General features: G+C 32.4%; 1 protein-coding gene across 1 annotated transcript; it reads left to right on the forward strand.

Moving 5' to 3' along the window:
* The first annotated feature begins 1981 nt into the window (after positions 1-1981).
* Positions 1982-22017, forward strand: LOC148615932 (kelch domain-containing protein 4-like). Its single transcript, XM_088582591.1, has 12 exons — positions 1982-2144; positions 4818-4909; positions 6805-6883; positions 7129-7227; positions 9611-9747; positions 10060-10152; positions 10599-10828; positions 12038-12183; positions 16611-16702; positions 18141-18612; positions 19882-19945; positions 21777-22017. The coding sequence occupies exons 1-12, from the start codon at positions 2031-2033 to the stop codon at positions 21998-22000; spliced, it is 1842 nt and encodes a 613-aa protein (XP_088438717.1). The 5' UTR covers positions 1982-2030; the 3' UTR covers positions 22001-22017.
* The last annotated feature ends 3004 nt before the right edge of the window (positions 22018-25021 follow it).

Below are 25021 nucleotides of genomic sequence, written 5' to 3' on the forward strand. Positions count from 1 at the left end.
GAGGAGTCAAAAAGTATAAAACCTAATTTTTTTGGCCATTATTAACTCATGACCTCTTGTTCAGCCCTCATGTCAATATTTTTTTTATCAAGCTCTATTTTAGGTAGTCTCATTTTACACCACATTCACTTTGTTTGTAGATGAAAACAAATTGTGTTTCTCTATTAAAACTCAAGATAACGTTGGCAGAACACAGGCCCATCCCATATACTGTATATCTGGCCACAGCATGGTAAGAGTAAATTAAGTTAGCTTTTTTATGTAGTTTAAAATATGATCTCAGGTTACCAATCATTTAACATTTATTTTTGTCCCCAGCCACAATGCAGAAGGAGACCTAGAAATAGAATACTGGTATCCATCCAAGAGTCCATCCTTCACACTTGAGTTAGTGGATGCAATTCCTGAGAAACCAGTCAACATTTTTTTTTCAAATTATGAAAGGAGCCTTATTCACCATATGTAGTTGATCATATTGGGCTGCCATTTTATTTGAAATAAATTTTACAGGAGTTATTGTACTGTATAATTTGCGCATACTACACTATAGATTTAACACCTTTTGGATTTTGTTCTAATTTTGTAGGAAAAATTGTTAGTCACCATAAATGTAGTTGATTATATAACGCTGCCATTTTGATTTGACAAATTTTACGTGGGTTATGGGACTTTGTTGAGTTTGTACTTGCTACACTATTGGAACACCTTGGAGACTGCTGTACTGATTTTCTTCAAGTTTTGCTGGATTGTTAATCCTAATATGTAGTTGGTTATGTTGCATTGCAATTATGTTGAATCTACAAATTTTACAAAAATTGTGGGGCTTTTTGGGCTTCAACTTTTTTGCTGTGGTGGAACACACGAGTTAAGTTCCTGAGTGGGAGAACTGATATTGCATGATTTTATCCTACATGCATAACAATCAGTTTCCACAAAATGGTTTAGTAAAAATGAATGGGTCTCTTTGATTGATGTTTTGTTGTTGTTTTAAGCTTAAAAGTTGAGAACTGTAATAGAAAAAATCTTTATTTGTTGAAATCATTTCTATGTCATAATGTGCACAAAAGTTCTTATAGGGTTCAAGATGTGTGACTACTTCTAATAGGAGTTATTGCCATTCAAAGGGAAAAAAATCATGCTTTTAATTGCTCAATTTTTTGTTATGACTAGAAAACGATGAAATAGAGAGAAAGAAACTTTCACTTGTTGTAATTATCCAGATGATTAGGCTACAATTTTTTTCTTAAGGTCTGACTTCCTTAGATTTAATTTATTTCCCTTGTAAAGCCAAGAATGATGATCTTCATGGTATGAGTTCGAAGTTTTATCTTCGATTAAAACTGGAAAACGATATAGACAGAAAGAAACTTTCAATTGATGAAATGATCCTTCTGACAAGGCCTACTAAAGTCCTTGTGGTCCAATTTGTATAATGTATCATTGTTAGAGTTATTGTCCTTGGAAGGCAACAAAAGGCTTTAGCTTTTATCACTTCAAAATCACTCAAGATAGAAACTTTCAGTTAATGTTATGATCCTTATTACAAGGCTTACAAGGGTCCTTTGTAAAAAAAACTTTTTTAGAATTATTGCTCAAAAAAACTTCCAAAATTGGTGTTTTTTGCTTGAAGCTTGAAAACCAAAATTAATATATAAAAGGAACTATCAGTAAGAAATGGTTCACCCTTATGACAAAAGTATGAAATGGTTCAAGTAAAATAATGGCTCATTGTTTGAATTATTTATCAGGCTCATTAGAGCTTCTGTTAAAAATGTTAAAAATCAATATACCATCCCACATTTTTATTTGTGACAAATCAAAGTGGTATGGCTAGGTTTATTTCCACATCAACACTTTTATTGTATTCAATCATTCCATACTATATTGGCTCATATTAGAGGGAAAGATTAACGAACTTCTATGAGGCGACATTGATTAGGGACGAATTGTCGAGAAATACTATATATTATTTAGTGTTAATTTCCCCTGCAGAATCTATCCCCTTGACACGTGAGGAATACTTCGCAAAAATGGGTAAAAAGAATAAGAAAGATAAGCAAGGAAAGGGGAAAGAGAAGACAGAATTAAAAACTGAAAGGAAAGCTGCAAAGAAAGTTAAAAAAGAATTAGCTGCTAAGGGCGAGGTAACATAGACAATCTTACACCATCTATGCCCAGACTATGGCCTTGGCTATTCATTTTAATCTGTTTTCTAAACAATAGTATAATAATATTGCAGAATGATTACTGTCTAACATTAAGCTCAATAACAAAATGGGGCTCTAGTAACGGATCCTCTAGAGTATTCTTCTATCTGGTTTGAATACTTTTTTCAGAGCGTTATTTCCTTCTAACTGTACAGTAAACACTTCCCAAATGAAAACTTAGAATAAATCAAGAGAATCATTAAACCAGACAAAAATGTTTGTTTATAATATGAGGAAAGCGAAAACTAAAACGCTCCTGAAGAAACTTACATTCAAAACACCTTTCATAATTTTTGTCAGCCCTGATATAATACACTATTCTTATTAGCTTCCAAAATAGTAAAATTTCTTGTGATATATGGTTTTATTGTCCTAATGCATTCTCCAGATTATCATGGTCTAAAATGTCTATGGGCTAAAATGTCCAGCAATTATAAGGAACTATGGGTTGTCATGGTCTGAAATTCCTTGGGGTTGAGTTGTCCAGTATGCAGTGATTGGGATTACCGTGCGCCATGCACCATAGTCGCATTTCCTCTAAGAATGGCGCATGGAGTGACTTATGTGTTGTGTCCTGTGCATGCATTAAGTTTCCATCATTGATGGTGGTGTGTTGTCCACTACTTGTGACAGTATAAAGGCATGAACGTGTCTTTTAACAATGTTTTTATTAGCTGCATGCTGGACATGATTGTGAACCCCCAGTTGAAAATATTAATTATGGTGGAGTCATATTATCTGACCCTGAAGCACCCCCCCCCCCAAAAAAAAAAAAAAATACAAAATCTGATTGCAGCCAAACAAAAAAAATAGACTCTTTCCTATCATTTGTGATAAACTACTTTAATAGCCAAGTTAGGGTCTAACTGATGGGGGATCTGTGGACTATGATAAAGTACTAGACAATACATAAGTATGAAAACCCAAACAACAGAAAAGAAAAGTGGTTTGATGTAATGATTAATTTACACGTAAATTGTTAACTCTTAACAAACATTTGATCTGCAGTGTAAATTAAAGTTTGTTTATGCTACATTTGGTCTTCAATATCTACGTCTAGTCGGCCTTAGCTGCTATACCAAATTTAGTGCCATGTTTTTTTTTTAGAATGCCCCATTGAAATTGAAAATGTCCCATTGAATTGAAGGGTAAGGGGCCCATATTCCCATTGGCAAAATTTTAATCCCAATCACTGATTACTTCATTTTCGTAAACATTCTAGTGCTATGTTTTGACCATCCCTATTTGTAAAAAGCTACATGTAAGAATTGATTTGTGATTAATCATTGAAACTAGCAAATGTTTGGTGTGGTTCTCAATTGCATTTTTAAAGAATACAAGAATGAAATTGCCATGATGCTGTATTTAAGCTCTCAATTTTACATACACAAACTAGATATTGATGTTTTTCTAGCCATTAGAATTCAGGACCCATGATACAACCATTAGCAACAGTTTTGAACAGTTTCAAACATTTTGATCCTGTAGAAGATGTCTGAACCATACTAATTTTCAAGCCCAAAGAGGTTCTAATTTATAAAGCTAACATGTAGGTCTGTCCGGAGCTCTTTTTATATTCTGCTGCAATTGTAAAGAGGGTAGTATGTAATGATAGGGGTGTCTGTATTTCATCTGTTCTTCCATGACATAGAGGGGTATCCACATTCTTATCCATAATTCCTCATGTACATCCCTGAATAAGTTTTAACAAACTTCTAGAATTATAAATTTTAGATGTGCTATAGCAGTGCATGGACTTGTCATTCCCTGACATGGAGGTGTTAAGGATCAATTTTGTGAGAATTGCTCACAGGTTCTTGTATTTTTTTTTCTATGATTTTTTAAACTCTTCATATTTTGTAAGTTAAAGGACTAGTATGTTGTAAGCATGTAATGCCTATAGAATTGATCCCTGTGAGATTCTACATTCCTGAATTCTCATTTTTAACCTTACAAGCAGCTCCAGCTATATTCCTTTTTCATTTTAGCCAGTCTAATTCATAAAATGTACAAATCCCGACAATATAATGTTCGCCATGGATGGCAGGAATATTTTACACATTACCTGTAAGGTAAACAAATGCACAACTGACAGCTTTGCATAATTAAAAAAAGATTGATTTTCCTATCTTAGAAAAGCTATGATAATACAATCAGAGCTATATTTTTCCCAAGGCATTTAAGGTTCTTAAACAGCTAATAGAACAGCAGGGAAAAATGCTTCAGTACATGCATCATTTCCCTAACTTTTCCATGATTTTTGAAATAAGCAAAAACAAATGAAAGGAATGAATTGAAGACAAGTGAATATTTTCAATGATTAAAGTTCTGTTTTCGATAATTGCACCTGATAAATGTAAACTTGTTGCAAAACTTCCTTGTTGAGGATGTCTCTGCTGACCACTGAATGAACCATTTCTGGTTTGGTTGATATCTGTAATTAGGGACCATCTGAAGAATGATATTTTAAAGTACAAACACGTTGCTGTGTAGCTCACTTTGTGAACTCTAATAACCAATGCTGTTTATTTTATTTGTTCAAAAGTAGAACAACATCAATCTGTAAATGTCAAATGTCCTTGAAAGACTACGTTACCACTTGTTTTATAGGATGACATTGAGAAATTGATTGCTGAATTTCAAGAACAAGATAAAGCCAGGACTCAAGTTATTGAAGAAAAATGTGAACCTCCTTCACCCAGGTATTAAATGAAAATATAACATTAGAACAGCATGATCTACTAGATCAGTTAATTTTCATTGATTACATTTGATTATTACAGAGGTATTTACCTATACTTTAAGTATTTTTATGATACATGGACTTTTACTTTCAAATTGCACAATATGGATTGTGATTTGGAACAGAAAGTTCCATAATTGTAGTGTAGAGAATCACATTTAGTCCAGTCAAAATAATTTTTTAAATTTAAACAAATTGCGACAGAAAATATTTTGATTCAAATACATAGCATTATTGCCTACATATACACAGAAAAAAGTAAGTTGAGGAATATTCAAAATAAGCATTTCAAAATCCATATAGAAATTTTCATTTGAAAGGGGAGATAACTCCTTAAAAATAGCATGCTTTTGTTCTTTTTTTATCTATTTCATGTAAAGAAAGATACTTATGTAGAACTTTTTTTCTTAATGACTATCACACATGATGTGCTGCCTATGATATGTAAGACATTTGGTTATGATGGGTAAATTGAATTTTTGGGTAATTTCTAATTACAGAAAATCCATATTTTCTGCCACTTCCATCATTTTGATTTTTTTATAAAATTGGTATTGTTTACATCTGTAAACTGTTTGCCTTTGTTCAAAGAATCTTTAAACCACAAAAAGTAGAATATTAACTTCATCATTTCCATCACAATTGGAATTCTTTATTGTCATTATCAAAAAAATTGGGCGTATGGTTTACTATTTAGTTTCAAAATCTAAGTTGTTGTATGGTATAAGACATGAAACCTATTCATAAATTGTAGATGGTCTTCTAATTAAAGCTAAAATGTCCATCCACTATTGCTACACTTTATTTATCAGATATGACATTATTGTGATTTTGTATAAAATTTTATTGTTTTTATCAGCTATATTTACAGAATTATTTCCCATTTTCAATGTTAATTTCCATGGAAATTTGAACTGCATATTTTGAGATTTCCACTTGTTAGATTTTGTTTAACTTTTTTCTGTGTTTATTTGGGTCATAATGCTATAGATTAAAACTTAAATATCTTCTGTTGCAAATTGTTTAGATTAATGGTAAAATTTTACTAGGTTGATTGGACTAATTCAAGATAATTATGGTCAGATATAATTTGTAAGTCAAAATTATCTTTATCTTCATGACTGTCCTTTCAAATAAAAATGTGAACTAAAACCATGTAAGTGAGATTTTTTTTAATATTTTGTTTTATTGATATTTAACAGTTACAGATAAGACTTCCATTAATTTTCACTTGTATCTTTGATAGTAGTTTACAATTTGACTTATTTGTATACTTGGAGTACTTCAAATGATATCATAAACTTCAATTTACTGGCAGTCAAAATTTCCAATATTCACAATTTTATTCATGTTTTTGTTCAACTATCATGTTTTCCTTTCCTCTTTCGTCTACCCGGACTTTACTTTTTATGAGCAACTCGGTGGGTGTTTCTAGAAAAGCAGAGGATGCTTACCCTACTAGTGCACCTGGTCCATGCTCCCAGTTTTCAGTGGAATCCGAGTTGCTCATTTACTTTTGTTACTTTGTATGTATGATTTTAGTTACTTTATGTTCTTTGTTGTGTATGTCTGTTTTCCATGTCTGGTCTTTGTCCCTGGATTACATTCTTTTGATTACCGTTATAACCTTGGTTCCCTTGATTACTCTTTAATAACTCAATTTTTATTTAGGACTAGAAAATACTTTGAAATAAAATGATTTGGATATTTAAAAAAATGTCAACCAAGTTATATTGACATATCTATCACATTATTTATACATTTTATGCCTTGTTTTTCAGCCATTTAACATTTTTTTGAAGTATAAAAATTGGAACCTTCAATTATCTCTCTTTTGATTCATGTACATTACAGATCAAATGCAACACTAAATGCTCATCCAGACAAAGATGAACTTGTTATGTTTGGAGGAGAGTTTTTCACTGGCTCTAAGGTATATTCACCGCAGCAGATAATGATATGATGTATTTAATAAAAGAATTATCAAATCTCTAATGATTATAATCACACTACAGAGGTATTTGACAAATACTTATAAATCCTTTGAACTACATGTATGATTTTATTAATCAGCTGTTTTCTTCTGGACATTTAAGCATTTTCTCAGAAACTTTGTATGCAATTTTACTGCATATCAGGAGAGATAACTTTCCTGATTTTTATTCTTTTTTATTGTAGATGTATATGTACAATGATCTCCTGTTCTATAATATAAAGAAAAATGAATGGACAAAGGTCACAGCACCTAATGCACCTCCTCCAAGAAGTTCTCATCAGGTATGAATTATACTCCCAACAAAGTGGTATATAGGAGTCACTCTGTCTGTCTGTAGGTCAGTCTGTCAGCATTTCCGGTTGTATATATGTTAACCAATGTTTTAAGTATGTAAATATTATACCCCAACTCAACGAGTCTGTTGTCCATATTTTGTCACAATTGTCTCGGCTCCCAATGGAAGGATTGATTTCAAATTTGGTGTGTGGCATCTTATGGACGGGGCATACATTGTAAGCATATAAGCTATATAGAACTGTAGAGAAAATTTTGTCACAAAAATATCAACTCCCAATGGATATATAATCAGAACTATCATAATTAGTGTCAAAGAATTTTCATATTATTATTTTTACTGTGCCTTTTTGTCTGTCCAATGAATTTTCATCCCTTCAATTGTGAAATTACTCATGCAAAAGAATTTATACTTGGTATGCAGCTTCAGCATAATAAGTTATACTAAGTTGAGCTTTAAGCTTTGTCTATCATCCACTTCCTGATTACTGGATCTTGCATTATGTTATTATTGTTTTTATGTCATTGTGGTGAATATTTGGAACAATTCCTTGAAATGTACCACAGCTTTTTAATGTGTCTGAGACTGTTCGCTCAGTTGCAAATCCACCTCCTGCTTATTAGACATCTATCTGAAATTTGTTTTTTAAAACTTTGAAACCATATACGGGAAGGATTTCAGAAAGGGTCATTAAGACTTTTTCTGGCCCAAAAATATGTTTTTGGCTTACATATTTTTTATAAGGGATGGGGTAATGAAATTTAGCATATATTTGAATTTTGTAGTTTTTGAATCTACTTCCTCAAAATATTAGATATTAAAAAAGATGGTGTTATTTGATTATTTTTTTTTCAAACTTGCTTTGATTTAGGCTACACATTTAATGTGGGGCAGGTTTAACCTTTAAGAGGGCAAATTTGATATTTTGTATAAAACAATCATGCCCTTTACAGTTTTCATGAAATAGGATTTATTTTTCTTTGTAATTTAACAAAACTTTAATATATGAGCTATAGTCAGATGAGTATTTTGTTTTTGTTAAAGATATGAAACTAGTAAAGTTCCATATTAAGTTCTTCTCAGGCTGAATTAGGGCTCTCATTGCTTCTAATGTCAAGATTGAATTCATATTGATTGCTGTTATGAGAACTTTGTCTTCGGGTGTGCCAACAAAAGTAGTAGGTAGGCTGCATCAGCATTATATTTTGTATCATAGATTTGTTGCTTCGAACACAACCACTCCAAATCTACTGGATCTGAATGTAATTTTTACCAGCAAACTTACAAACTTGTCATGGGAATAATTTTAAATTGGGTGTGTTAATATTTCAAAAGGAAATGTATCTTGTTTGAGACATTCTGTTCGGTCACACATCAGCTTCCTCCTTAATGATGGCTGCAGTGGTTTAGATGACAAGGGCAGTCACGCATCAGCTGTCTCCTTACTGATTACTAGAGTGGTTTGGATAACAGATGCATCCTTTTGACATACTTTGTCATGCATCAGCTTCCTCCTTACTGATTGCTGGAATGGTTTGGATGACAGAGACAGTCACCAATAAGCTGTCTCCTTATTGATTTCAGGAGTGGTTTGGATGACAGAGGCATCCCTTTTGACACATTTGTTGTAGTCTATACACAGGCACAATTATTTGACACGATTTTCACCAGAATTGAGCGAATAAACTTTGTGACAGAGTTCATGTGAAATTCAGGTAAATCAAGCTTTCACATGAAATTCATGTGAAATGTTCAAATGAAATAAATGTTAAGTGAATCCTACATGAAATTATGTTAAATTCACATGAAAAATATTTGCTTGTGTATATATTTTTTGTAGTTGAAAAGAACTTGAATAATCCCAAATAAACAATGATGTCAGATAACAGGCACTTCACAGTAGTGACTTTTAAGGCCAAGTAAAATTATACATCTGTTTCCTATTACCTGACTGACTCATGCCTTGACACACATCCCCCCTAATGGAATTATTTTCAATTTAACAAACAACAATGAGAACCACCAAACAACTCAACATTTTACAGATAGTAGTCAGTTTTGGCTTTCCACAAAGTCCGGGTGGGTAACAAGATGTTTTTTGAAGTTGTTTTCTATGAAATTTGCGAAAAAATAAGTAAATAAAATAAAATAAAATCTCGACCTACTGACCCATTTTTTTTCTGACATGTAATGGGAAATAAAGGTATAATTTTATTTGGCCTAAATACATCCATATGTACTTACAACAGAGAATCCAGTAGCTTGGACATAAAATGGGTAGGTCTGACTTAATTCAGACTTGAACATTTCATTCCACTATAAACTACGGTTTTGATGCTTCAGTACATCTTTTAGATTTTGTATTACAGGCTGTAACACTTAAACAGGGTGGAGGTCAGCTGTGGATATTTGGTGGAGAGTTTGCCAGTCCTACTCAGTCACAATTTTATCATTATAAAGAATTATGGGTCTTTCATTTCAAAGATAAAAAGTGGGAAAATATCAAGTAAGATTTCCTATAGATTATAATATCCATTCTTGTGTTGTTTGCATGTAATTTTCAGTACATTGTCTTAATTTGAAACTCTTCCAGTTAAAGTTGTGTCTTTTGAATTATTGTGTATAGAAAAAAAATGTTTCTACCGTATTTCAAAACTAAAATGTTAGGGAGGTTTATATAATTTCAGTTGTATATCATACTTGTGTATCTTTAGTGAACCTGAATTGGTGTTGCCAGTATACTGGTTGACTGGGTAGAAAAATATTTCCTTTAATCAGAAACAAATTAAAGTTTTATTATTATTTCTTTTTTTACCAGAGTACCAGGAGCACCATCCAGTAGAAGTGGTCACAGAATGATCCACTGTAAGAAACAGCTGATTGTATTTGGGGGTTTCCATGACAATATCAGGTAAATGGATTTACACTAATAAAGCAGGTGTGAAGAATTTGATGTAAATGATATGAATATTACCTGCCCAAGTAAGGGTAAGACTTGTTGTGGAAGTGCTTTAAGATATCAATATCAGTTTTTGGCTGAGAAAAGGGGCGTCAGTAAATAATATTCTAAGCTGAATAGTTTTCTCACCTTTCTATTTCTATGTATCTTCCAATCAGAATCCAGTTCTTGTTTTTATGGTCAGAGAGTTTAATTTTTGGTCACTGGTTTATAATAAAAATAGCAATTATATCAGCTGGTTTTATTTTGATATTTACAGTACATGTATTGATACCGGTAATTCCGGGAGAGAGACTCTATATTCCCATTATTTATCATTTCCTTCTCTTGTGCAGCTATCAAAGCTATCAAATATTTAGAACAAAATTTTTTCATGTTTTTTTTTTTCTGAATTTTAGAGATTACAAATACTTCAATGATGCATTTGCTTTCAATTTGGAGACATATTCCTGGGATAAGATTGAGGTAACTGGGACTCCACCAGCCCCAAGATCTGGATTTATGATGGGGGTCTTCCAAGATATACCTAAAATATTGATTTATGGAGGATATAGCAAAGAAAGATTGAAAAAAGATGTAGATAAAGGAACTGTGCATAGTGATATGTTTATTCTCTGTGCTTGTGATAGTAAGTAGAAATAGCATAAGCCAAAATTAATGATAGTTTTCTTTCCTTTGCTTGACTTACTCACCTGAAAGGTTTAGGGTCATTGGGCTATTGCCCAAAAATAAAAGCTTTGTTGTAAAAACATAAACAAATTCATAATATATATAAGTATTAGGAAAAAGAATGTAAGCTCATTGTAATGACATCTTAATGGTGCCACAACTACCGGTATACATCATTTAACAAAAATGGTGGGAAGTGTGTTGTCTTTTCAAACATATTTACATCCAGAAAATTACGTCTACATTTAAGAAATAACTTAATTTTTTCACAATTGATAAGCTATGTAATAATGAATGCATTGCCTAAATACAAATTGCCTCTTGTGTGTGGACACCATATCCTTGTCCAAAGTATGACTGGAAAATGATCAAAAGTACAAAATTTACAGAATATCTTAATTCTAGTCAACCTCAAGCAACATTTTTGTCCTTTTAATGCAAGAAGTCTTTATTTTTTTCCCATTTGTGGTTGATTCAAGTCTCCAAATTCAAAATTAAATCTTTCAACACTTAATGATTTATTTTAAGTTGTTTTAGGGGAACAAGAGCTTTTATTGCCCCTTCTCCTATAATTATCTGACTCTATATATTAAAATGAATATAAGAGAACAAATTGTCAATTAAGCATGCCAGTGTTACTTTCATAACATATTCTGGAGAAATAAAATGCATAGTCCATTTGGCATCTTGTTAGTAATGATAAGGTCGGGCATGGGAAAAGGGCTCAACAATAACACTTGTAAAAAATTGTCAGACAAGTAAAATCTAAATGAGGCTTGTCTGATGGAACAAGTAAATGATTCTGTACCAAATAGATTTAATCCACCTTTTATGATATGTCAATTGTGATAATCAAACTAATAAACAAGAAAAGATTTGAAATAATTAAATTTGTCAATCATAACTTGTAATTGATAATTCAAAACTGATTCTTTTCTGTTTGTAGAGCCCTGGGGGAACAAGAGTATTTTTAAAGCAGGCCTTAGTTATGGTTAAGTCTGTTTGAGGATCAGAAGTCACTGTAATTTAAGATTATATGTGTTTTAAATATTTTAATATTTTAAAAATCATTTTTAGGAGCTTTCTTTGGTATGTGGTCAGTATGTGATTCTTTCTTTTATTCAATGTTATTTATGTTCATAACCTATTATTTAAATGATCTTTGAAGATAAAAAGAAAGATGAGACTGCTCCTTTAAAGTGGAGATGGGTTCAAGGTAAACAGTCAGGTAATAAACCCAGTCCACGATGTGGCATGCCCATGGTAGTGACCACTGGTAACAAGGCTATCTGTTTTGGAGGCGTGTTTGATGAGGTTGGTATTTCATGGAACAGAACTTCCCTCACAATAGATGTTCAAAAAAGAAGGAAGATTTTTTTATACAAATTATGCTGTAAATAATATATAGCTTAGAGGGTGAAAGAGCAGTTTGTTACCCCAAGAAAATCATTGTCACCCAAGGTGTAGCCAAACTCCCTATCACCCTATAATCTGTATGTTATTTATTTTGTTATACTGAATGTTTCATTGTTATTCTTTTTGAGGTTTTTGATCCTTTAGGATAAAAATACCTTATGTCCTCCTGCCTGGAACTTCCCTGCTTTTTCTGAACACTACATAAAAATATAGTCCAAATGTAATTTCTTTTATATCATTCAATACCTCTTTGATAACATGGAAATATGTTTTTGGCAATTATTCAGGTCAGTAATATTCTATTACTTCTGCAAATAAAATTAAAGATTAGTCTTAAAATAAACTTTTTAAAGATTTTAGGTACTCCTTCTGGCCTTGAAAGATGATTTGTAATAAATTTGCATTTTTGGAATTAAGTCCTTGCAGTTACATGTCAACAAGCATTAAATATGCTAATCATGTTCCATATAACACAATTACCAGTCAAAACCTTCATCCTATCATTAATATCTTATTATTAATAAACAGGAAGTGAAGAGCAGTGATTTTAACCAAGTAAAATTGACGGCAAATTCAAATTGATACGTGTGTAGTTTTGAAAGTAGTTTATTTATCAAGGAAATTATTTCTAAAGTTGAAATTGGTTCCATTTGAATATAATTACAGTGTAGGATAATACTCTGTTGAAATACTTTTGATTGTGATTGCAAATAAACTTTTGGACAGGTTTAAAACTAAATTTGTAAATGTGTGTGAAGTTGATTACAGTTTGTACTTCAGAAATCAGTAGTATTGATTGACCTTTAGTTTATACATGTTAAGAAAAACTGTTCTAAATAATACGGGAAATGCAAATGTATTATTATAGTTTTATTTTATGTCATATAATTTTGAAAGTTTGATGATGCTACAACATTCACTAGAATCAAAAACCTCCAGTGCTAACAGCACTTTTATTTGTATTAAGCTTTAGCAATCAGTTTTGTATGTTTGTCTTTTATCTTTATTCTCTTCATTGTTATTGTTTTATTTTCTTTCAACTTTGCATTCATTTGAAATTGTAAATGTCAACTGTGGATCACACTCCTCTTTCTGAAGGGCTCTTTCCCTGCTCACAAACAGAAATGTCAATAAGATGGTTTTTTTTTGTTTGTTTTTAAGTTTTCTTGTATATAGTTTTAACTGTTACTGTAGGTCTCAATGAGGCACAATTAACCCAACTGTTACTGTAGGTCTTAATGAGGCAGAAATTAACCCAACTGTTACTGTAGGTCTCAATGAGGCACAATTAACCCAACTGTTACTGTAGGTCTTGATGAGGCAGAATTAACCCAACTGTTACTGTAGGTCTTGATGAAGCAGAATTAACCCAACTGTTACTGTAGGTCTCAATGAGGCATAATTAACCCAACTGTTACTGTAGGTCTCGATGAGGCAGAATTAACCCAACTGTTACTGAAGGTGTCGATGAGGCAGAATTAACCCAACTGTTACTGTAGGTCTTGATGAAGCAGAATTAACCCAACTGTTACTGTAGGTCTCAATGAGGCACAATTAATCCAACTGTTACTGTAGGTCTTGATGAGGCAGAATTAACCCAACTGTTACTGTAGGTCTTGATGAAGCAGAATTAACCCAACTGTTACTGTAGGTCTCAATGAGGCACAATTAACCCAACTGTTACTGTAGGTCTCGATGAGGCAGAATTAACCCAACTGTTACTGAAGGTGTCGATGAGGCAGAATTAACCCAAATGTTACTGTAGGTCTTGATGAGGCATAATTAACCCAACTGTTACTGTAGGTCTTAATGAGACAGAATTAACCCAAATGTTACTGTAGGTCTTGATGAGGCAGAATTAACCCAACTGTTACTGTAGGTCTTGATGAGGCAGAATTAACTCAACTGTTGCTGTAGGTCTTAATGAGGCAGAACAACTACAACAGCAAAATAACAAAACAAAAAGGTCCCTTACGGGTGTTTGCTGATACAAAACATAGACTTTGTCATTAGGGGGCCCTATTCTAATTCACAACTCCTCTGAAACTGCTGTATGGTATTCAATTAAACTTTCACACACTCTGTATCACATGATACCATTGTGCAACTCCTATTTTGTTTTTTCATCAAAATAAGGTTACCTATATAGTTTCTATGGATGGTAGCATTTTTTGTAGTTTCTAATTCAGAAATAGTTATAGACCATATAAATTGTCATTCAGCTGTTGCACTTTTGAGATAAAAGTTTTATAGATTGTGTATGAAATTGTCACTTGGTAAGAGTTATTGTTCCTTGATTTGGCTAATTTGAAATGAATGTATGGTTTTCTCAAAAATACAGATCCAGAAACATAAAAATGTCTTACTTATGGGCCAAAAAAGCTAAGGTTGTTCTGTGTATTTGTTGGACCCACCACAAAAAGTGGCATTTGCCCTACTATGATAACTCTGTCTGTCTGTCTATGATTCCATTAGTTACAAACTTGTGTCCGGGCTGTAATTTTTTGTCTTTCAATGTACGCTTTTGATCCTTTTGCATTTGGGTAGATAAGTAAGGACAAGGTGTTTCGTGCCATGGTTGGTAGCATTTGACTTTGAACTTTGACTTCAAGGTAAAATTAATGATTTTTGCATAACTGTTTTGTAAAACTTTCTGCTGTGAGTTTTGTGTGATAGATTAAATGTATATGCATGGCTGTTGTACAGGAATTTTATGTCAGTGTGGCCCACAGAGATGGATTCCATCTCAACAATATCAAGTTACATCTTGAATTACCTCTACCATAGGTAGTGTCTGACGTATATGGAGTGGTACTCTGTAGAGTGACCTTGACAATGGTTCAATTGTTTTTATGAATTGTACTTTATGTGAATGCAATAATTAGTGCATTACAAGAGGGAAACTAAAACCCTGAAAGTATTCCAGTTCCATTTTTAACTCACCTGGCCAAGGCCAAGTGAGCTTATGCCATCACTTGGCATCCGTCGTCATTGTTGTGGACAAATTTTTAAAAATCTTCTCCTCTGAAACTACTGGACTGACAGGTTGTAAATTTGGCATGATTGTTCCTTAGGGTTTCCTGCACAAAATGACCATTGGGATTTTTGATCCATGAAAAAAACGTGGCCGCTGTTACTAAAAATAGAACATAGGGGTCAGATTGCATTTTTTTGCAAATAACTCAAAAACCATTGCCTTCAGCAAATTTCTGGCATAAAGTTAAATTGTTCAGCATCATGAGATGGACCTATGCCAAAATTTTCAAAACAATTGGTCAACTGATGTAGGAGTTACGGCCCCTGAAACAGTTTTTTTTTTTTGCATTTTTCTGGTGTGCAAATTTGAAAATCTTCTCAAAATCCATTGCACAGAATTCAATGAAAGTTGGCGTTTATGTTCCTTAGGGTATCCCACACAAATTGGCTGTTGGGATTGTTGATTCATGAAAAAACTTGGCTGCCATTACTAAAAATGGAACATAGGGGTCAGATGGCAGTTTTTTGCAAATAACTCAAAAACCGTTGCCTTTACCAAATTTCTGGCATTGGTAAAATTGTTAAGCATAATGAGAAGAACCTATGCCGAAATTTTCAAAACCATTCATTGACTAATGTAGGAGTTACGACCCCTGAAACTGTTTTTTTGTTGTTTTTTTCACATTTACATCTTCTCTAAAACCATTTAAGATCATTGAATGAAAATAAGCATAATAGTTCTTTAGTGTATTGTGCTCGAAATGACTGTTGTGATTTTTAATCCATGAATATATATGGCTGCCTATACTAAAAATTGAACTGAGTGGTCATAAGACAGGTTTTTGAAAAAAATTCAAAAATTGTTGCCTTTAGCAAAATTCTGGTTCAGGTCATGAAAATGCTGTGAAAAATATTTCCTGCATTTGACAATTTAGTTGATTTTAACTTGGCCTCTCTCATTCCTCAAGTTTTTCAAATAAGCAAATGGTTAACCAGGTGAGCGATTCAGGCTCTCTTGATCCTCTAGTTAAAGCTTGTACAGTTAAACTATAGGTTTCTTCTAAATTATTTGGTGGATTCTGATGAAACTTTTCTACAAGTTTAATCTCACAAAAAAAACCTTTTTCAAATAATTTAATAATTTCCATAAGGAAATAGAGTAGACAAAGTATTAGACACAATTTTGTTAAGAAAACTAGCTGATGTCATTTGATTTTTCAAAAGAAGTATATCTTTGTATCCATTAAATTGACACCAATGTAATCTATGAAGGGAATGTGCTGTTTGTGATATAGGGTGAAATGATTTACCTTATTTGATATATCATTGTTCATTTTCTTCTACTCCAGGAAGAAGATGATGAACAACTTGAGGGTAAATTTTACAGTGACATGTACATGTTAGATATGGAGAAAGGCAGATGGTTTAATATAAAACCAAGGTAAGATTGACATAGATTGTTGGAAGACAGGTAAATACTGAATAGCATCCGTTTTAAAGTTGTGACAGATAATACATGTACCACAATGAGCATGGTAGGATGAAATATTCTACTGAGACATTACTTTAAAACCTGTCTAAACTGAACCGGGAATAATCTGAAAAACCTGTCTAAACTGAACCCTGAATAATCTGAAAACCTGTCTAAAATGAATCCTGAATAATCTGAAAACCTGTTTTAACCAAATAGTTTTTGAAGTCCCTTAACATCAGTGTAATGTATTTTGAACCTGAGAAAACCAAACACCTGTCTACAGGGAAAAAAGTTATTGTCTGAAAGGGGTTCATTTTACACAGATTTCATTGTGTTTAGTTTATTGGTGATATCAGGTTTATTTTATGGAATGCTGTAATGAAAATTCAGAGATTTTTGGTATGACAATAAAAAGCTGTGGTCAAGAAATCAGGGAGTAATACCCAATGTGGGTCCTGGTGTCGAAAGAATAGGCCTGCAGCAGTGATTAGCTTGTTGTAGAAGGCGACTTAATAGTGCTCAGAATATTGGCCAAGGGCCAGAGCACTTTCTTCGCAGAGCAACTGGGTTGTGTGCCTGAGGTGGTTGAATGCTACATTCAGGGGTTGTCAGGCCATAATACAGAAAACCTGACTGCAAACCATATTGGTGCAATGTGCTGGGAAAGATGCCTTATTCCTGGCACGTTAAAGAACCCTGCTTTAGTAATCGACTGGAGTAGGATCTTGCCTCTGCTGCAAGAGGCTATATTGGGTGATCCTATCCTTCTCTCTGTATTTCCAGTGGCAATCAAAATTTGTCAACCCTGTTATCCTTGTGTCCCATCCCATTTTTCATTTCATCATCATTTCATGTTCATAACCCAGATATAGCTAAAATATTGTTGCTTTGGTGATAAACACCAATCAATCAATCAATTAATCAGGGAGTTAGAATAATAGAAGACAATGTAGATATTTAACTTACTTTGTTGTTTTATCTACTTCATATACTGCTAGATATTTTGGGCAATGAGATATGGAATAGTGATATGAAAAAATTGCCATTGTGATTATGATGCATAGCTGATAAAATCTAATTGGTCAAAAGTGATCATGTGATGTTTATTATGTTGTTTTCTAAAACAATTGATGACATCATGGACAGGTGATTCATAAAAATTGTGTCATGATGTATGCTGAGTGTCATGCATCAAAATATTAAAAAGGAATCATAGAGAAAAAGGTTTTATAATTCGTGAAATTTAAAAATTGCAAAATATGAATCATTATTTTTGCACTTCACAGAATTGATCATAGAAATTTTATGAAAAAAATCCATCAGCTGCTGACACTTCTAATTAAATAAGATTTTTATATTGAATTGTCTATAGGCATTATAATGATGAAAACTTTTTTTGGTACAGAGGTAAAAGGGAAGAGAAAGAAAAGAAAAAAAGAAGGAGGGTAAAGGAAAATAATGAAAACTATGAAGATGAAAACGAAGATGAAAGTGACAATGAAAGTGAAGAAGAGTGCAATGATCCTTCACAGGATATAAAACGATTAAAATTAGAGGAAAATGGGGGTAGTGGGGAACCAGTTGAATGTTCTGATGGTGTTTTTACCCTCAAAGTAGGACCTCAGAGTTCATCATCTGGTGCCAACTGTTGTGAAGGAATGGAGGTGGATGATGAAAATGATGTGACCAATGAAAATTTATTTGTTCCTAGTCCTCGTATGGGGTCTGCTCTGGCTGTAAAAAATAATGTTTTGTTTCTGTTTGGTGGTGTATTTGAATCTGATGATAAACAGTGGACTATGTCAGATTTCTACTCAATAGATCTACATAAAATGGATGAATGGAAGATCTTAATTAAAGATGATGAAAGAGGAAAGGTAAGAATCATATTACACATAGTCATGTGATCTGTTAGCAGGTACTGGGAAAGTATACATGAGCCCATACATATTGCATCTTTTCTCTGTGTGAGAGAAATGGGTTGTAGATGCTGTTTTTTCTAGACAATATTTTATTCGGACACCCGATAGTGATCAGTCTCAGTCTGTAGTAAATTGTGTCCAGCCTGTAACTTTTGTTTGTTCTCTTGGTGTTGGCTTTTGATATTGGGTATGAATGTAGATCAGCTCAACACCATGTGTAGTGTGAGAATGGTTGGTGACCTTTGATCTTCAAATTAGACCTCAGTGTCGAATGATTTTTGCTTGACTTACATGTTTCCAGGCTGTGACATGTCTGTCTTTTGATGTACGGGTATGCTTTTGATATTGAGCATGTTGGCAGATCAGCCGGGAACAATGTGTTTTGAACCATAATTGGTAATCTTTGACCTTAAATTTTAATTCATGACTAATTTGTGTCTGGAATACTACATTTTTTGTGTGTATTTTGCACCAACAATCCCAGAGCTTCAGGGTGCCTTGAGCCCTGGTTGACATGGTCAGTAACTTTGTTTTGCCTCACTATGGAGAAGCCTTAACAAAGGCGTTGAATTCTTGCAATTTACACACATTCACTAGTGTAAGGAAAAAAAGAACAGTAGGCCAAGAACTTGAAATCCACACAATGTTTACATAAATGGATATATTCAATAATAACAATATAAATATACAGGTACTCAAAGGTGCACAAAATATACAGGTACTCAAAGGTACACAAAATATACAGGTACACAAAGGTACACAAAATTACTTCTGAAATTATAATACTGTGAAAGCAATATTGTTCGTGGGGTACCAATTTTCAAGGTTTTCATGGATAAGCTAAACCACAAAATTTGGTTCACAACGAAAAGGAAATTTCCATTGATGTGTATACTAGCAATCTCAAAACCAAGAATTAAAGAATCCATGAATTCATGTTTCTTCCCTATTCAGCTAAAATTGGTATCAAGGAATTAAGTACTTTTACAGTACATTTATAATCTGATATCATTAGTTTTGGATTAGTAATTATTTTCTTCATTTTTATTTTCAGTCTAATAGTTATGTTAAGTATTATTGTAAACTATTTTAAGAAAAGTTTAATCAGCTTTACAGGGAGGAATTGTATGTACAGATTTTATGAAATACTACAAAATAATTATATTATAAACTTAAGTGAGACTTTCAAGTGTTAATTTGAAGTTTTCTTCTCACTTTCTTTAGGTGGCTGATTTGTCAGATTCTGAAGATGATGAGAATAGTACAAAGAAAAAGGAAGACATGGAAGGTATATATATGGAACTATAATGAAGGAGAATACAATATTGTATAACCTACTAATCTCGGGGTTCATAATGGTATGTATTCCTTGTGGGACATTAACTTGAGTATAAGTAAACAGATCTACATGTATATTAAATTGTTCCACAAGATTTCATACCACAGAAGGAAGCATGTTATTGATTTTTGGGTTATGACATTACTGTTTTGGAATGACAGGCAGGAAATGAGCATTTTCATGATTTCAGGACAATAAATTGAGTATAAGATCTCTTTGAAACTATTTCACAAGGTGGCATTCAACTAAAGGAACACTAAGTTTGCTTTTTGAGGTTTTAACTGAAGTCCTGATAATAACTTGAATGATAGTGTACTTGTGGTACAATTTCACAGAGATCTATACAATTACTGTTAACTGGGAAATTTTTGTGCTTTCTATATTCTGGATTCCTGTGATAAATCTACTTTCATGCGATTTTAAATTCCCAATATTTCCCAAAATAGCATGTTCTTCAAAGAAAAAATTCACAACAGGTCAATTTTCACACTATAAATCTTACCACAAAAAAAGTGAAAATAAAACTTTTTTTTATAGTTTACAGTATGTGTAAGTTGTTGTCTGGACATGATATTTCAACAAATGACAATATAGCATATTACTTTTACTCAACTAAATTTTTTTAGGGTCCTTTAAAATTAGATTTGTTAACAGCATTGCAGTGATCTTTGTAATCATAAGTGCTGACCTGGAGGCACCAGTATGGTAGCTAGGACTTCCTGAAGTTGGCTGTTTAAAATTAAACTACTAGTATTTTTGTTGGTGAACAAATGCAACTATATGCAACTGTTTGCCATAGAGTCATTAACCTTCTTCCAATGTCGTTACTGTTGAAAGCATTAAACTTATTTTTATTGGTTCTTTTCTTGAAACAAACACTTAAGTGTTATGATTGGTTGTTCACCTTTTATGACTTTATAGGTGATGACAGTTTTTACAGTGTTAATTCCATGTACATATCATAGACAAACTTGGCTTTGACAAAAGATAAGAGCCAATGAAAGGTGTGAAACAGTATAATCTGCTTCATTCCATTTGTTCTCAGTATCTTATTTCAAAACAATAATTTTGGAAGAATACAGTTATTAGTAGCTCCTATGTACTTTGAATATTGAAATTGACAACCATGTCACATTGCCAGTTGAATGCCACCATTTGCAATGTCAGTTTTGGGTGTCAATTTCACAGAATGAAAGTCTACATAAAAGAAAAAAACAAGAATTTATTCAGCTTGTTTGGGATTGTAATTATGAGGATTAAACACTGTTTTTCAAGAATTTATTGATGTGTAAAATCGGACCATTCATTCAATAACCTGACATAAAAGTTGGACTTAATATTCGTTTCTTAATTTCTGGAAAAACAGTGTTTAATCCTATAGTAAAAGAAATTATTCAGGTAGTTTGGGATTGTAATTATGAGGATTAAACACTGTTTTTCAGGAATTTTTTATGTGTAAAATCGGACCATTCACTCAATAACCTGACATAAAAGTTGGACTTAATATTCGTTTCTGAATTTCTGGAAAAACTGTTTAATCATATAGTATATGCATTTGAAATATTTATCAAATAAACTGCAATTGACAACAAATAATTTAGTGCTAAATGTAATTGAACTTATGAAGTATGCATTTGAACTATAAACAGTATTAAACACTCAGTGGGCACTTTATCTGAACTCGCTTTCAAAGCATTCTAATCTATTTGCTGTTTAAACTATGCAAGTCAGTTCTTAACATACATGAACACTTTTAAGAATTATGTAAATACTTTTCTAGTTTCTGATGATGATGATGATGATGATGACTTAGATGACATTTTGGAAGGATGTGATGTTCCTGAGAGGAAAGAAGAGGAGGATCCTGAGGATTATTTTTCAAGGACTACTGATTTCTGGTTAGAAAGATCAGAAAGTTATTTTAAAAGTGAAGATATGAAAGTCTCTAAGAGAACTATTCAGAAATTTGCAAAAGAAATGTGCTTAGAATATTGTAGTAAATAAATTAGATTTTCCTGTAATTTCACTTTTTAGCTCACCTGAACTGAAGGTTCTAGTTAACTTATGCCATCACTTTGCGTCCATCCTTCTTGGTCTCTTTTCATTTTCACCTTTATTTTTTTAATGTTACTCGAGTATCAAGCTGTACCTGTGTTTATATTTTTGGGGCCAACTGCAGCCTGCCGTGTGGTATGAGGATTTCCTCATCGTTTATTGAAGACCTATGGGTGGCCTTTGGCAGGACATTTTCATCCTGGTGGGGTTGTTGTCTCTCCAACATATACAACCTCCCTGTTTTCATTATATTTTCACTTTTTGCTCAACTACATGAGAACTACTTGACCAATTTTAACCAAACTTTGCAGAAATAATGTATGCAATATCCACTTTTGGTTCCATTTGATTAAACAAGATGGCAGCCAGAGGCCATTTAAGCTTCTGATTGGCCAATTTTCAAAGATCCACTTCTCTGAAACCACAGGTGTCATTATTTTGAAAATTAATGACCTCAATGCCCTCTACAAACGATTCACTTTTTGTGTGGCTCAGGTAGCTGCGGCCACTCATAGTTGCCATTGAAACACTATGTAGACTATATTTTCTAGACAGAAATAATACGGTAATAGGGACAACTCTAACATCTGATAAAATTTTGGTTCCACTTGATTAAATAAGCAATTGTACCACTACAATTTTTCTAGTTACACACGATTTTAAGTTCTCTAGTTTCTTGTTATAACCTATTTGCCCCATATTCCTATATAATTAGGGCAATTACCACTAATATCAATCAAAACCTTCCTTTCTAAGTATTGAACCTTGTAGCACAATTTCATTAAGACCCAGGTTACATATTTTTCAAGATTTAAAAGAATGCAGGTTTTGGCTCCTAATTCCATAACTTTTGTTAAGAGGCCGATAACTCCCAAAATTAGTTTCAACTACTTAATCAATGAATACTTACTTTATTATATAGATAGCAGTGTTTTATCGAATGTTCCATGTAATAAATTTTGATAATTCACACTGTGAAATAAATTTGTAATTTCACTCTCGCGCTTTCTCCTGCCAAAACGTCACAACTTTGATATCAATCTGCCAATCACAGAATTCAAAGTTCATATTGAAAACATCGATAAATTATAAAGAAAATCTATATAATAAATAAGTTAAATTGTTAAATCAAGGTGTTCTTCGGCACTTTTGGTTATTCAATATTCAACAGCACCACAATATCGTAAGTCTGCAAAAATTCTGCACTTGTATAAAAGGTAACTTATAAAAGTTTATGTAAATCAACAAGATTACACCTTGGTCTTACTTTTATTTTTAAATCATTGGAACAGCACTTTACTTACAATCGCACAAGGACTCTTACTAGTAACAATTCATATATATCATTCACATAAAAATCAATATAAATATTAAAATGCTTTGCGACATGGTGGTAAAACATCCCTAACACACATAAAACAAGATGGCACAAACTCATGATGATTGTATCGTAGATATATACATGGTGACTAAAAGGCTTGATTAAATGCAAATTATGTGTTAACATATTGATCTGGTAATGATTCTGGAGATTTTGAAACAAAACTTGTTGGTATATTTTACAAAAGTTAATGAAAATAGTACCCTTCATGGCAGATCCAGGGGGCTGGCACCTTTTATTGGAAAATTTGTCATTTTCATGTGTAAAATTGACATAACATCCATCTTTTTCTGAGGAACCCTTCCTTTTCAAAGTTTCTGGATCTGCCCCTGTATCCTTCATATTTCACACTATACTGCATTCTAAAATTTATCCATCTGTATTGAAATAAAGATATACATGTTCATGTAGTACGTTCTTCAAATTATAAAGTAAGATTACAGTTAAAATGATTGATTTTAAAATAAGGTTTACATCAAGTAATTGGAATTTTCTTAGTTTGAAATTAAAATAAATCCAAAAAGAAGCTACATGCAAAGATTGTACAAAATGAAATAAAACATGATGTTGATGGACTGTACGATATTTTTCCATCATTTTTGTAACATATGTACTCATATTGGTTCTACATTTTCAACATTTTTTAACATAAAAATGAAAATAACTAAATAATGTACTTTCATTTCTTAATAAATCTATAATCAAGAGATAATGGTAACTTAAACATTTTAATTCTAACCATATTCAATTTTCTTTGCCATGTCACCATCATGTGCAAGAAATAATTAATAAATTTACCCAATTACAAGATTTAATACAATTAGTTACTTTGTAACAGAATATTAAGAGGCTGTCCATATAAAAATCAGGCAGATCCTATGATATGAGTGGCACAGGGTAAATTTTATCCCACTGATTATTTTTTTTGTTCCAGTGAAATTTACATACCATATGCATGTCAAAAAGTATAAAGTTTGTTTTGAATTGAAAATGTGTCGCTCAGAAAATGATCTTAAAGTTCCCTAACAAAGCAACAAAATTTGGCTCAAATTAAAGAGTTAGCTCCCTTTTTTCAAAGAATTTCAATGCTTATTATGTAATTTATTTCTTCATTATGGTGGCAGTTGATCCAAAACCATCATTCAACTTTGAGAAAGGATGTATTTGTGATATGAAAAGGGTGTATTTAAAAAAAACAAAAACAAAATTTGTCTTGTGCTATCCACTGCCTGGTTTTTGCATGGACACCTTCTAAAATAAAATTAATTTCACTTATGGTATTTCTCTACTTAAGTAATGACATGTAAATAGGTGTCTAGAACTATTAATTATATGCACGATATAAGTAGTTGTAAAATTTGATATGACACATTTTAAAATTTTAAAAGCTCTTGAATATAGATTTTCAGAACTTTTATTACCATTGTGAAAAAGGCTCAGCACTGGCTGATAACCAACAGACCCATTAATAAACATTTATAATAGCAAGACAAAAACTGAACAAAAATTACATTTACACTTTCTCAAATGTACAGAATAATTTATAGTCATGTCCTCTTAAAAATGTGGGTTCTTTGTCAAGACACAAA

Source organism: Perna viridis, chromosome 5 (genome assembly GCF_037379345.1).
Source record: "Perna viridis isolate PV_CMFRI_1.1 ecotype Kerala chromosome 5, ASM3737934v1, whole genome shotgun sequence".
NCBI classification, from domain to species: Eukaryota; Metazoa; Mollusca; class Bivalvia; order Mytilida; family Mytilidae; genus Perna; species Perna viridis.